Source organism: Triticum aestivum, chromosome 2D (assembly GCF_018294505.1).
Source record: "Triticum aestivum cultivar Chinese Spring chromosome 2D, IWGSC CS RefSeq v2.1, whole genome shotgun sequence".
Taxonomy (NCBI): Eukaryota; Viridiplantae; Streptophyta; class Magnoliopsida; order Poales; family Poaceae; genus Triticum; species Triticum aestivum.
In genome coordinates, this window is record NC_057799.1 from 421,997,081 (window position 1) to 422,009,179 (window position 12,099).

General features: G+C 46.8%; 3 protein-coding genes across 3 annotated transcripts; 1 reads left to right on the forward strand and 2 right to left on the reverse strand.

Annotated features, from left to right (window-relative positions):
• Positions 1 to 3,560: 3,560 nt before the first annotated feature.
• LOC123053559 (putative pentatricopeptide repeat-containing protein At1g09680) lies at positions 3,561 to 6,127 on the forward strand. The gene is made up of 2 exons (XM_044477026.1): positions 3,561 to 5,445; positions 6,059 to 6,127. Exon 1 carries the CDS (start codon positions 3,615 to 3,617, stop codon positions 5,442 to 5,444), a length of 1,830 nt encoding a protein of 609 aa, XP_044332961.1. The 5' UTR covers positions 3,561 to 3,614; the 3' UTR covers position 5,445; positions 6,059 to 6,127.
• LOC123053561 (vacuolar iron transporter 1) lies at positions 6,076 to 8,382 on the reverse strand. Its single transcript, XM_044477028.1, has 4 exons — positions 8,019 to 8,382; positions 7,015 to 7,100; positions 6,799 to 6,913; positions 6,076 to 6,594 (listed from the first exon to the last, which is right to left on the reverse strand). The coding sequence occupies exons 1-4, from the start codon at positions 8,261 to 8,263 to the stop codon at positions 6,294 to 6,296; spliced, it is 747 nt and encodes a 248-aa protein (XP_044332963.1). The 5' UTR covers positions 8,264 to 8,382; the 3' UTR covers positions 6,076 to 6,293.
• Positions 8,383 to 8,723: 341 nt separating this feature from the next.
• On the reverse strand, positions 8,724 to 11,811 carry LOC123053560 (anthranilate synthase beta subunit 1, chloroplastic). Its single transcript, XM_044477027.1, has 8 exons — positions 11,407 to 11,811; positions 11,137 to 11,312; positions 10,242 to 10,312; positions 10,089 to 10,126; positions 9,902 to 10,012; positions 9,717 to 9,816; positions 9,192 to 9,327; positions 8,724 to 9,098 (listed from the first exon to the last, which is right to left on the reverse strand). The coding sequence occupies exons 1-8, from the start codon at positions 11,678 to 11,680 to the stop codon at positions 8,988 to 8,990; spliced, it is 1,017 nt and encodes a 338-aa protein (XP_044332962.1). The 5' UTR covers positions 11,681 to 11,811; the 3' UTR covers positions 8,724 to 8,987.
• Positions 11,812 to 12,099: the final 288 nt, after the last annotated feature.

Sequence of the window (12,099 nt, forward strand, 5' to 3'; positions counted from 1 at the left end):
TTGTGACGTTTGATAGCACACAAGGCATTCCTTCGGTATCCGGGAGTTGCATAATCTCATAGTCAAAGGAATATGTATTTGACATGAACAAAGCAATAGCAATAAAACTCAACGATCAATATGCTATGCTAACGGATGGGTCTTGTCCATCACATCATTCTCCTAATGATGTGATCTCGTTCATCAAATGACCACACATGTCTATGGTTAGGAAACTTAACCATCTTTGATTAACGAGCTAGTCTAGTAGAGGCTTACTAGGGACACGGTGTTTTGTCTATGTATCCACACATGTATCAAGTTTCCGGTTAATACAATTCTAGCATGAATAATAAACATTTATCATGATATAAGGAAATATAAAATGACAACTTTATTATTGCCTCTAGTGCATATTTCCTTCAACAATTTCTCCAGAATTGTTGGTGACATGGCTAGACTTTTAATTGTAGTGAAGTGTAGCCTAATACCTTTGTTTCTCAACTAAGGGGCAAGTTACCACTTACTATATTTTCTTGTACTTGAAGGCCTAGCAACTATTGTCTAGCAATAGTTAATTGGAGTAGCACATATTGAGGGTTTTGATCACTTCAAAAAACATGTGTCATCATTGCTTCAAAGTGAACACCTTCAAGAAAGGATGATACATGCGCCGCCATATCAGATCCATCGATCTAAACTCACATAGTGGATTTTTCATTATAAAGCCTCAGTGTTCAACACAACTGTTGCAGCCAATCGCAATCCCAACCAAATTCTGAATATTCTGCGACTGGGGATCATCATGGTCGTGACATGTCCATGGACTACGAAAACTTTGCACCCATGGTTCGCTAAAAAGGTTGTTGGTGTGACGACAAACTAGTTTTAACTACAGGACCGAGTGATGCAACCCCACACGAGAGAATGAGTAAAGGTTGATTAGGTCGTTGTGCTTTCTCGTGATCTTGATTTGTAAAATTACTTTTTATAACATTGTGTTTATTAATAGAATTACAATATTAAAATTCAAAATATGTTCACCGTCAAATGTAAATGCTCATGTATATCAAACAAACTATCCATGCGTGTCAAATAAAAGTTCATGGAATTACCAAATATTGTTCTCACAATAAATGTTCATGCATGAAAAAAAAATTGACACAACTTTCAGACATCGTTCTGACCCGACCCTCTAAAATATATTATGTTGTATATGTACTTCAAGAAAAAAAGTTCAAGTAAGTGTTTGAAGTTTTAAAAATATTCTTTCCCCAAACAAGATTTATTACTATGTGAATGATTTATTGCTTGACCAACATAAATATGTAGTAACAGCTGTAATATTGACTCAAACGGGAACAAGCAGCTCCTTTGCCTGCCACGTCGGCGATGCGAGGGGGTGGGTACCCCAAGTCCATGTTGTAGTAGTGTAGTTAGGTCTCTTAGTTAATAGAGTTTCTTTCCCTGGTGGCTACGCTATGGTGGCGAAGACGGCATCACATGGATCAAAAGTAACTTTCCCTACTCATGGTCCCCCTCGTCGGCGGCGTAGAGGAGGAGGAGGGATCGTATCTTCTAAATTGGTAGATATGATTGTGTCTTCGTGTTATGCAGGTAACGCTTTTAAGGCATCTTCCAACATACTAGACGGTGGCATTTTGTATCTTGGTCCAATTTCATCGACATCGGCGAGCTTGTGATGTTAGGTCTCGCCAGATCTGGCTGGCTGAATCTAAGGTGGTGATCCAATCCTCTTCACCATGGCCTTCTTTAGGACAGTGATATGCTTCTCGGATCGTTGTCAGGAGGAGGTCTTCTATCCAACCGGCGATTTCTCAGCCGCTGCATTGTAACAACGTTTTCCTGGTTTCGATGGCGTTCGAGAAGTCAAAAGGCGGGATCAAGCTTCGTTTATAGTGCCCGCTGGTGCGTGTAGGAGAAGACGGTGTCCATTTCCCCAAAAAGATGTGTATAATATTTTATTTATGTACAGTAAAAGCGGTGTCCTGAGTCTAGATAGGTGATGATGGTAGAGGCGTCTAGATCGAGTCTACACACTTCGGTGAAAAAATTTATGGCAATGTCGACGCGCTTGCGTCGTGTCCTTGTTGAAAGTGGTGGCTCGAAGTTCGTTTTTGGGAATGGGAATCTAGAGCTCGACATCCGGTCAGACTCGTCGTCATCGACACACATGCGATGATTTCTTCTTGAAAGCTTTGCTCAAAAGCTATGTATTTTCTCTTTTGTTTTTGTCTTCTGCCACTGGGTTAACGCTAATTTTTTTAAATAATACATTTTTTATATTAAATTTCAGAAATATTACGCCGTCATTATATTTTTTTAAAATATTACCCAATTGGCCTACTGCTGACCGATTGGATCCAGTCGGCCTACTGCTGGCCGATTGGACCCCAGTCGGCCCACTGCCGGCTGATTGGATCCAGTCGGCCCACTACTGGCCGATCGGCCCCAGTCGGCCCACTGCTAGCCGATTGGCACCCAGTCTACTTCCTCTGGGCCGATAGGTGCATGCACCCATTTATCTGTTGAATAGGTATTTGAATAATGTTGAAGAAGTATTTGAAAAAAAATGTTGATCATGCATATAAAAATGTTGATCAAGCATTTTAAAAAATATTGAACAAGTATTTTAAAGATGTTGAACAAATATTTGAAAACTGTTGAATAGGTATTTGAAAAATATTAAAGAATCATTTAAAAAAATGTTGATCATGTATATAAAAATGTTAATCAAGCATTTGCAAAAAATGTTGAACAAGTATTTGAAAAAATATTAACATTTAGTTAATATTTGTTGAACACTGAGGCTTTATAATGAAAAATTCACTATGTGAGTTTAGATCGATGGATCTGATATGGCGGCGCATGTATCATCCTTTCTTGAAGGTGTTCACTTTGAAGCAATGATGACACATGTTTTCTGAAGTGATCAAAACCCTCAATATGTGCTACTCCAATTAACTATTGCTAGACAATAGTTGCTAGGCCTTCAAGTACAAGAAAATATAGTAAGGGGTAACTTGCCCCTTAGTTGAGAAACAGAGGTATTAGGCTACACTTCACTACAATTAAAAGTCTAGCCATCTATTCAGCAGATAGATGGGTGCATGCACCTGTCGGCCTAGAGAAAATAGACTGGGTGCCAATCGGCTAGTAGTGGGCCGATTGGGGCCAATCGGCCGGCAATGGGCCGACTGCCAATCGGCCGGCAGTGGGCCGACTGGAGGCCATCAGCAGTAGGCCAACTGGGTAATATTAAAAAAAAATACGGTGTAATATTTCTGAAATTTAATATAAAAATGTATTATTTACAAAATATTAGCTGGGTTAACGGCAGTCTCGGGAGGTGCTGACGCGAGGTATTCGGCTTCAGGTGTGTTTGCTTTGTACCTTTGAACTTTGCACTGACAATATGGTTGTGTGCGCTGAGGCCGGGGGTTGCTCCACTTTTCCGAATAAAAAACAGAAAGAAAAAAACAGTAAGATTGATCGACTGTTCCCTAAAAAAAAGTTTGATCGACCGAGCCGTCCCATCTTTCTAACTTGGCGGGCTCGAAGCTCACTAGCCACGGAGGCTCATTCTCTCCGACCCCACCCCACCGCTCGCAAACATGCGGAGAGCCCTCCGCCACCGCCCGCGCCTCCAGCCCCCCGCTCAAACACCGCCGGCGCCGACCTCCCCTCTCCCATGGTACGCCGCACCGCGGGCGCCGCCATCGCATTCGCCGTCCACGACCGAGGCCGACCCCCTGATCGTCGCCGCCTCCGAAGTCGCGCTCACTTTGCCAGTCCACCCCGCCCCGCTCCCGGCCACGGCGCCGGCGCCGCTCCTGCGCCTCCTCCCCGCCTTCACCTCCGCCCACTTCCTCTCAATCCTCCGCTCCAACCCCCTCTCCCTCCCGCCGCTCCCGCTCCTCTCCCTCTTCCGCCTACTTCTTCTCGCTTCCCCTCCCGGCCTCTTCCGCCACACGCCCTCCTCCTTCCTCTCCATGTCCCACCTCCTCCTCCTCCACCGCCTCCCGGACCTCGCTCGCCCGCTCCTCCGCCTCCTAGTCTCCCGACTCGGCCGCTCCTCTCCGCCGCGCCTCCTCCCACTCCTCGTCCCCGCTGCCTCCCCCGGAGACCCCGCCCCTCTCGTCTCCGAACTCGCTGCGGCGTACGCCGACGAGGGCCTCCTCGCCGACGCCTGCTCCCTCGTCCTCCTCGCCCTCCGCGGCGGCACCCGCCTACCGCCGCCCGTGTGTTTCGGCCTCATGAGCCGGCTCCCCACTACCCCCGAAGCATACGCTTTCTACCTGCAGCTGCTTGACGCCGGCATGACCCCGGAGGTCAGGCAGTTCAACGTGCTGATGCGAGATTTTGTGAGACTTGGAGACCTTGCGAGTGCGCGCAAGGTGTTCGACGAAATGCGAACCAGGGGCGTGCAGCCGACTGTGGTCAGCTTCAACACCTTGATTTCAGGCATGTGCCGAGCGCGCGATCTGGACGGTGTAGACGGGCTGTACAAGGGAATGGCGCAGATGGGTATCACACCTGATGCCTACACTTACAGTGCTCTGATAAAGGGTTTGTCCAGTTCAGGGAGGATGGAGGATGCAACAATGATGTTTGGTGAAATGCGCGAGAGAGGCGTGAAACCCAATGCCATTGTGTTCACAACATTGATCGATGCGCATTGCAAGGATGGGAATGTGAAGGCTGGAATGGACTTGTACCAGGACATGAGGGCAAGGGGTGTGATGCCAGATTTGGTGGCATACAATGCACTGGTGAATGGGCTTTGTCGGGCGAGAAATTTTGAGGCTGCCGAATGCATTGTGGAAGAGATGAGGGGTACAGGTCTGAAGCCAGATAAGATGACTTACACCACACTCATCGATGGTTCCTGCAAGGACGGCAAGCTAGACACAGCGATGGATATTAAGCAGAAAATGGCGGAAGAAGAGGTTGCGTTGGATGAGGTGACATATACGGCACTCATCTCCGGGCTGAGCAAGGCAGGACGGCCAGTCGATGCCGAGAGGGTCCTTGTTGAGATGATGGAAGCTGGTTTGGAGCCTGACAACACGACCTACACAATGGTGATTGACGCCTTCTGTAGGAAAGGCGACGTGAAGACAGGCTTTAAACTACTGAAGGAGATGCAGAACAAGGGTCGAAAACCAGGAGTTGTGACATACAACGTGATTATGAGTGGCCTCTGCAAGCTGGGGCAGCTGAAGAATGCCGACATGCTTCTGAATGCAATGCTCAATATAGGGGTGTCCCCAGATGATATCACATACAACATTCTCTTGGATGGGCAGTGCAAGCATGGAAAAGTTACTGATTCTGAAGAGCTGAAAAGTGCAACCGGAATGGTGCCAGATTTTGGCGTTTATACTTCACTGATCAGCGAACTTGTCAAGAAGAAACCAGCCAAGAGCTACCACGATAGATAAGGTTTCTGGGTAAAGACATCTTATGAGTACTTCCTTACCAGTAGAGAACCATCGGTCTCCGAGAACCGAGATAGAAAAATGCAATATGATTAGGCTCTGCAAGTTTAGGCAGACAAATATTGCTATCCACTCCTCGATGGGGGATGCTACTTCGCAGCGTAGCATGGGGAAAGCCTACATGCTAGATGGTCTTTTGGTTTTGTAATTTTACTTATCTGATTAGTAAATAAATAAGATGGTGACAGTTGTTTACTTGAAAATTGAATTCTGAGACGCCTTGAGCAATTTTTTTAGCAGTATTGGTTGCTTATAGGGTTCAAATGATTCTCCTTGCTCAGGCAACTCTACTCTCTCAGGCTGGGTTGATAGTTGAAAAACCTGAAATCATCGTAAGGCATATTCTATGAATTTTTTTTTATCAATATTCTATGATTATGTTCTAGCTCATGGCTTCTTCTATTTAAACCTAGTTGTGGTAGAACAGTAACTTCCATAAGTTTACCCATAGAGTCCCAGTCTGCATAAAAACGTGTGCTTGATATGGTCAGTTATGTTGGTTTCAGTCCAAGATGGACTTTTGCGCTAATTTCACTTTACTTGACATCTCATCTCAGTTCAGCTTACATGGAGCTAGTACGCAAGTATTTTATCCTCGCAACAATTATTCATGACTACATGTAAGGTAAGAGCTCTACTCCATTTTTAGATAAAGGAGGAACAGACTAGCTTCATCTGCAACTGATTGCAATGTAATACTGTATAATGCTTTGTTCAAAGAAGCAAATTCACATCTGTTCTGAATTCATTGCAGGCTAGTGAAAAGTTTGGATACAAGTGCACCCCATAAGATTATCTAGCTTGCACAGCCTTCGCCATCCCGTATGCCGCAGCAGAAGCAACAGCACCGATAATAGTAGTCTGGACAGCGCTAAGGAACGGGCGGTTCCCAGTAAACCGACCCTTGATGTAGCCAAAGAAAAGGAGCGCGAGCAGCGTTACTCCAACTGATGTGAGCATGGCGTCCTGGACCGTGGAGATGAACATGTAGGGCAGGAGAGGGACCAATCCGCCGATGATATAAGATAGCGCTATTGTTAAAGCACTCTGCAAGGCTCTTCTAGGATCCGGCTTCTCCAATCCGAGCTCAAACCTGAATACATTGCCCCGGTTAGTAAAGCAATCATGCCTATCACACGCAATATGCTCTTGTTAATTGTTGCAGTTGCTTTGTTTTCTTGACAACTCTGTGTCAGTATCTACATTTTCAGTCTTGACAGTTCTGTGGCAGTATCTACATTTTCAGTATAGTACAATCAGAAACAATACATAGTGTCAGTAGCTGCTTGTCATATACCTCATCATGAACTCGAGCCAAGCCTGCGGGTTCCTCCGGAGGCCCTCCACAACGGGGCCATACTCATGCGGTTCGAGCCCGTACTCTGCCATGATATCCCCAATCTCAGCAGCCTCTGAATGATCATTAAACAAGTCAAAATACCAACGGTCAGGCTGCAAGTTACAGACACACTGGGGGAATCTGGTAACTTGTTATCCAGTTATGTCCATGTACCGGTGTCTGGGACGGCAATGATCTCGTCCTGCTCCCTCTTCATCTCCCGCTTGTAGTGATCTGCCTCGCTCTGGGCAGCCAGGTACCTACCCACATGGCACAGTGGCGGATCAGAAAATTCACAATCATGCATTCGTGGGCACTTTTTGAATTGTAAACAATGTGATCTTGTCTTTCTCCACAGTTTAAAGGGACAAGCATTATTCTCCACTGCCATTTGTGGGCACTTTTTGAATTGAAAAGTCGTGATGTTAACATAAAGTGTGCTGAAATAGCACGTCGAAGAGGGCCACATGTCCGCGCACTTGTCTATCTCATGGGCTAACTTTTCTCCAATAAGTTTTGTGGTCGACATGAGGGTAATTTGCAAGTTGCAGTTGAGGCTAAAGTAACGAACAGACGGCTAGACAGCGATGCGTGTGTGCAATGCAATCTGCAGAAGAATGAGCAGGCGTTCACGATGTAACAAAGCAAGATTCAGCAGGTACACCTGTGCCATGGTGAATACATGCAGTCATGACTAAATTGATCTAGCTTCATAACATACAACAGTAGCTAGGATGTGCATAACTACAACTGTAGATTCACTATAAGCAGTACTGCATTCTACTCCATTACAGTTGGACATAATTCTGACACCAGGAGCAAGAACAATTCTCGCTTGCTAGCTTAATCTAGTGTTGATATCAATATATCTATACCCAATCACTCATACAGATACAGAGAGGCAGGGTACATGCATGATGCATCTCCCTAATCTCTCTCGCGATAGTAAGAACTGCGATAAACGAAGGGGCAGAGTGCCAGAGTCCATGTGTCTCTGCAAATGCTGACACGCGTCTGTACTACGCGCGATCTGTACTACTCTGTTAGTTACCCGTTAAGTCGTCAGACACGCGTGTTGACAAAACAATCCGTATCTGTATTGTAACCTCGGTTACTTCGCTAGATGAGCGGCGCGTGATTGAGAAGCAAAGCAGAGGACGGGAGGGATCGGAAGTTACCCTCCGAGGCCCATGGAGATCGCCCCGGCGGCGACCTCGGCGAGGCCGGCGGTGAGGACGAGCGATGACGGCGCGCTGGCGCCGGAGAGGCCCGCGGCGAGGGCGAAGGGCACGGTGAGGCCGTCGGACACGCCCATGATGACGTCGCGCACCACCTCCCCGGCCGTGAAGTGCCGCTCCCGGTGGCTCGGCGGGCCCTTCTCCAGCATGGGCTGCCGGCCGTCGCCGTGGCCGTGGCCGTCCATCGCCGCCGCCGCCCCCGCTCGCGAGGGCAACAGACAGAATTGAGCCGACAAGCGAGAGAGGCAGACAGGTGGAAGGGAACGGGGGCTGGAGGTATGGTGCGTTGGACTCCCCGTCTCGTCCTATCTGAATCGCTATTTATAGAGGCGGTGGTTTTACTCTGGGAAAAAAAGGGAGGTGGTTTTAGTCGGCATAGCTGGGAAGGCCCAGTAGCTGTGGTCTGGGCTCTTGTGTCTACTGGGCCTTCGCTCATTGGCTTAATAATGGGCCGAGCTGTCAGGTCGGTCCACTATTAGCTAGGAGTTGGAACTTCTCAAAAAAAAAGCTAGGAGTTGGAAAGGCTTTTCTCGAAAACAAAAAGAGAGTTGGGAAAGGCATAAACCGGAACAGAGAACAAATAGCGAACATTCTGAACTCTGAAGTTTGAAGCATTGTGCCAGAAGGCATGGAACCAGTAAAAAATTGCAAACAACTTCAGTTTCCACCGATTTATTATTTGAGAAAGAGCACCACGACGCACATAATTGACCAAATGAAGTTCATACGGGATCTCGATCCACGATGATATATTACAATGAACCAAACTAATGGCAACGGAAAGCTCTTTTTCCCTTATTCCCTTCCTCTGAATCTGTTTGCCTTTTAGGCCCCATCCTGCCTGCCTGCCTGATCTGATCTCTCAACAATAGTCTCTACTTCCTCTAACTGCTCTGCTTCCTGAATGCTCTACTTCCCCTCGGAGGTCTGCTTCTCAAACTCCTCGACGTATCTCGCAAAGTTGAGGATGATTCTCTTGCCTTCAGGGGTGATGATACTCTCTGGGTGGAACTGGACCCCCTGGAAGAGTTACAGCATACCAGTTAGCACTCTCGCGAGAGCGATAAGAGAATTGTGCCTAAGCGACACATAATGTGTGGGGTTGAGAAATACCTGGATATGCGTGTACTTCTTGTGGCGAGCAGCCATGACTAGTCCATCTTCAGTCCATGCCGTGACTTCCAGTTCATCGTGTGGGAAGCTTTCCTCCTCAATGACCAAGCTATGATATCTTGCGGCGGTAAAAGGGCTGTTCATCAAAGTGAGGATCATGTCAAATCAGAAGCTCAATTTGGACAAGTGCCAGACTGAACAAGGAAACAAACAGAATTGTTTTCCGTGGTTGAAAAAAAAGCTACCTCCATACTAGCATACTATCATCAATACTAATTGAATATGTTAAAAATTCGACTCGCCATTGAATGGCACATGCTACAAAATTTCTCAAGACAAACGTAAGTGCGTGCTCTAAACAGGTAAGTACAATAGAGCTCGAAAGCACTCCTGGTTATCATAAAAACAGAAGCAAAGACAACATGTGTGCAGTTCAATGTTCACAATAGCAGTGTCAGTCAACTGTTATGTAATGTAAGCTAGAACCGACAATCCATGGTTTACTTAATGGTTGAGAAATCATACTTTGACAAGCCCTCGAATATGGACTTTCCTAGAACTTCGTCATAGTAAACTGGAGAGCTTTTTCCATGCATCACACCAGAAGGAACGCGGATAATCTTCCCTGTATATTCATATAGGAGAAAAAACATCAGCAAGACTGAATAACAGATCATGGAAAACCATGTGTCCATAGAGATAAATCTAACCTCCAAATGCCTCTCCAATGCACTGCAGACCCATGCAAACTCCGAATATTGGGATGGTTGGCCCAAGTTCCAGAACAGTCTGCAATGATATACCTGAATCTTGCGGTTCACCTAAAGAAGAAATATGAATGTTATTCGTAAGGTCAGAAACTTTAAACTGTTCTGAGATTCGGTAAGAGACACTAACCAGGCCCTGGAGAAATAAGTATTCCTCGTGGTTTCATCCTACATAAGATTAAAGAAAGGAACATCATCAACAAAGTTGTAATATGGTATAACCCCTTTAGTTGGACCAGAATGAAACTAAATTACAATTGAAGTGGTGCTCAGAGAACTATACCTCTTTACCTCCTCTATGGTAAGTTCATCATTACGGTACACCTCAAAATTTAATCCAAGCTCCCCCATATACTGCATCAAACACTCAATTTCAGCAAGACGTGTTTTCTCATAGCATGTGTTCACGTCATATTAAAATAAAGGTGCGAAAAATAGATTTAACCGTCTCATAAGTACGTGCATCTGAAACAGACACCAAACCTAACCAAATAATGCATTCTTGATTCTAATTTGGATCTTTCAGACAAGGAATGCTTCTTAGAAGGTCATATTTTAAATGGAAAATCTTTGAGAATAGATTTCAGAGGATCCAACTTTGTACTTCTAATTAAAAAACATTCTTGCGACTTTGGTTGCCAAATGTTATCCTCTGTTGTTAGGATTTATTAGAACAACTGGGCATTAACAGCATGTTTAGCAGATTCGTGTTAATTCTCAAATGTAGAAAAATGCTTAGCAGATTCATGTTGCTTCTCAAATGTAGAAATACATTTGTGTAACACTTCTAAAAGAACATTGTGATAAAACATCACATAAGGTTAAAATAGCAAGATAAATTCTTGTACCAGACCATATATAATTCTGAATCCCTAAAACAACATTCCATGCTACGAAAAGTATACTTGAGGGCAGTGGAAACTTGTTCTGCCTTTTTAAATGGAAAAACTACTTTTGACTGGAAAATATGGCCTGACTCAACCGAGAATGCGACTTCCGCTCGAACCAGTTTGCACGGCAAAAAAGGAAAAACATGGGAGGAAAAACTCTATGAACATTGAAACGTCCGGATCAACCCACCAAGTGACTCATCTATGCCGGCAAAGATATGGCATACACAGACCGACCAGAAGCAGCCGGAATGCAAATAGGCCAGGAGCATGTGAAACCATGTATACCTGGCACAGGTTGTAGGTAAAGCTATCATAGTTGTCGATGACGATGATGGGCTGCTTCACCGCGGCCGGGGTTCCGTCACGGTCGGCCACCGGCGCCGCGGCGGCCGTCTCGGCGGCGACAACCACCGGCGTGACCGCCCTCCTGCCCCTGAGGGCCAACCCACCGCTCTCAGGATCTGCGAGGGCAAAGGCCAATCGATCTGAGATTCGGCAGATCCGGCAGAAAACAACAGAGGCATGTATAGAACCAGGGGCATGAGCGGTTCGTACGGAGGGTGGCCGGAAGGCGCGCGAAGCCGGCGACGGGGGACGTCGCCCGAGCGCGCAACGTAGTGCAGGCGGCCGCCGGTGAAGAGGCGGCGGCGAGGTGGGAGCAGGCCATGCCGGCGAGGAGGGTTCCGAGGCGCGCGGCTTGCTGGGTTTTTGTCCGTGGCGGGGTAGGGGTCAGGAACGCGGAACGGAACGGGAGAAAGCGAGCTGCGCGCTTGCAGCTATATATACAGTAGAAGGGAGGGATTTCGGATTGGATTAGGACGACATCCATTTTCTTCAGCGCGCGCAGTAAGAAATGGAAAGAGATTCAGTCGTGCTTAGTTATGCACGTAAAACTCTACGGGCCCTACTAACGCCGTGCGTCCGCCGGCCGGCGACGTGGTCAGAATCTCACTCGTGCCCGGCGCCTGCCATGGCACGAGGAAGGCGTTGCTTCTGCCGTTTCCGTGTGTAATAAAAAGCACTGAACGCACGCACAGCACATGGTCTCGCACTAGGAAACGTCGCTGCCGATCCCCGGGGGCCTCAACCGGGGTGGAGGACGCCGGTCCTGCTCCGCCGCGGGGGCGAAGCGGGTGGGTGGGTAGGTGGGGAGGCGGCTGGTGATGTGGTCCAATGTTGGAATTCAGAATTTTCAGAACGGATCGGTCAGATCTTGGCCTCAGTTGTTCCTTACATTTCATCCATCTC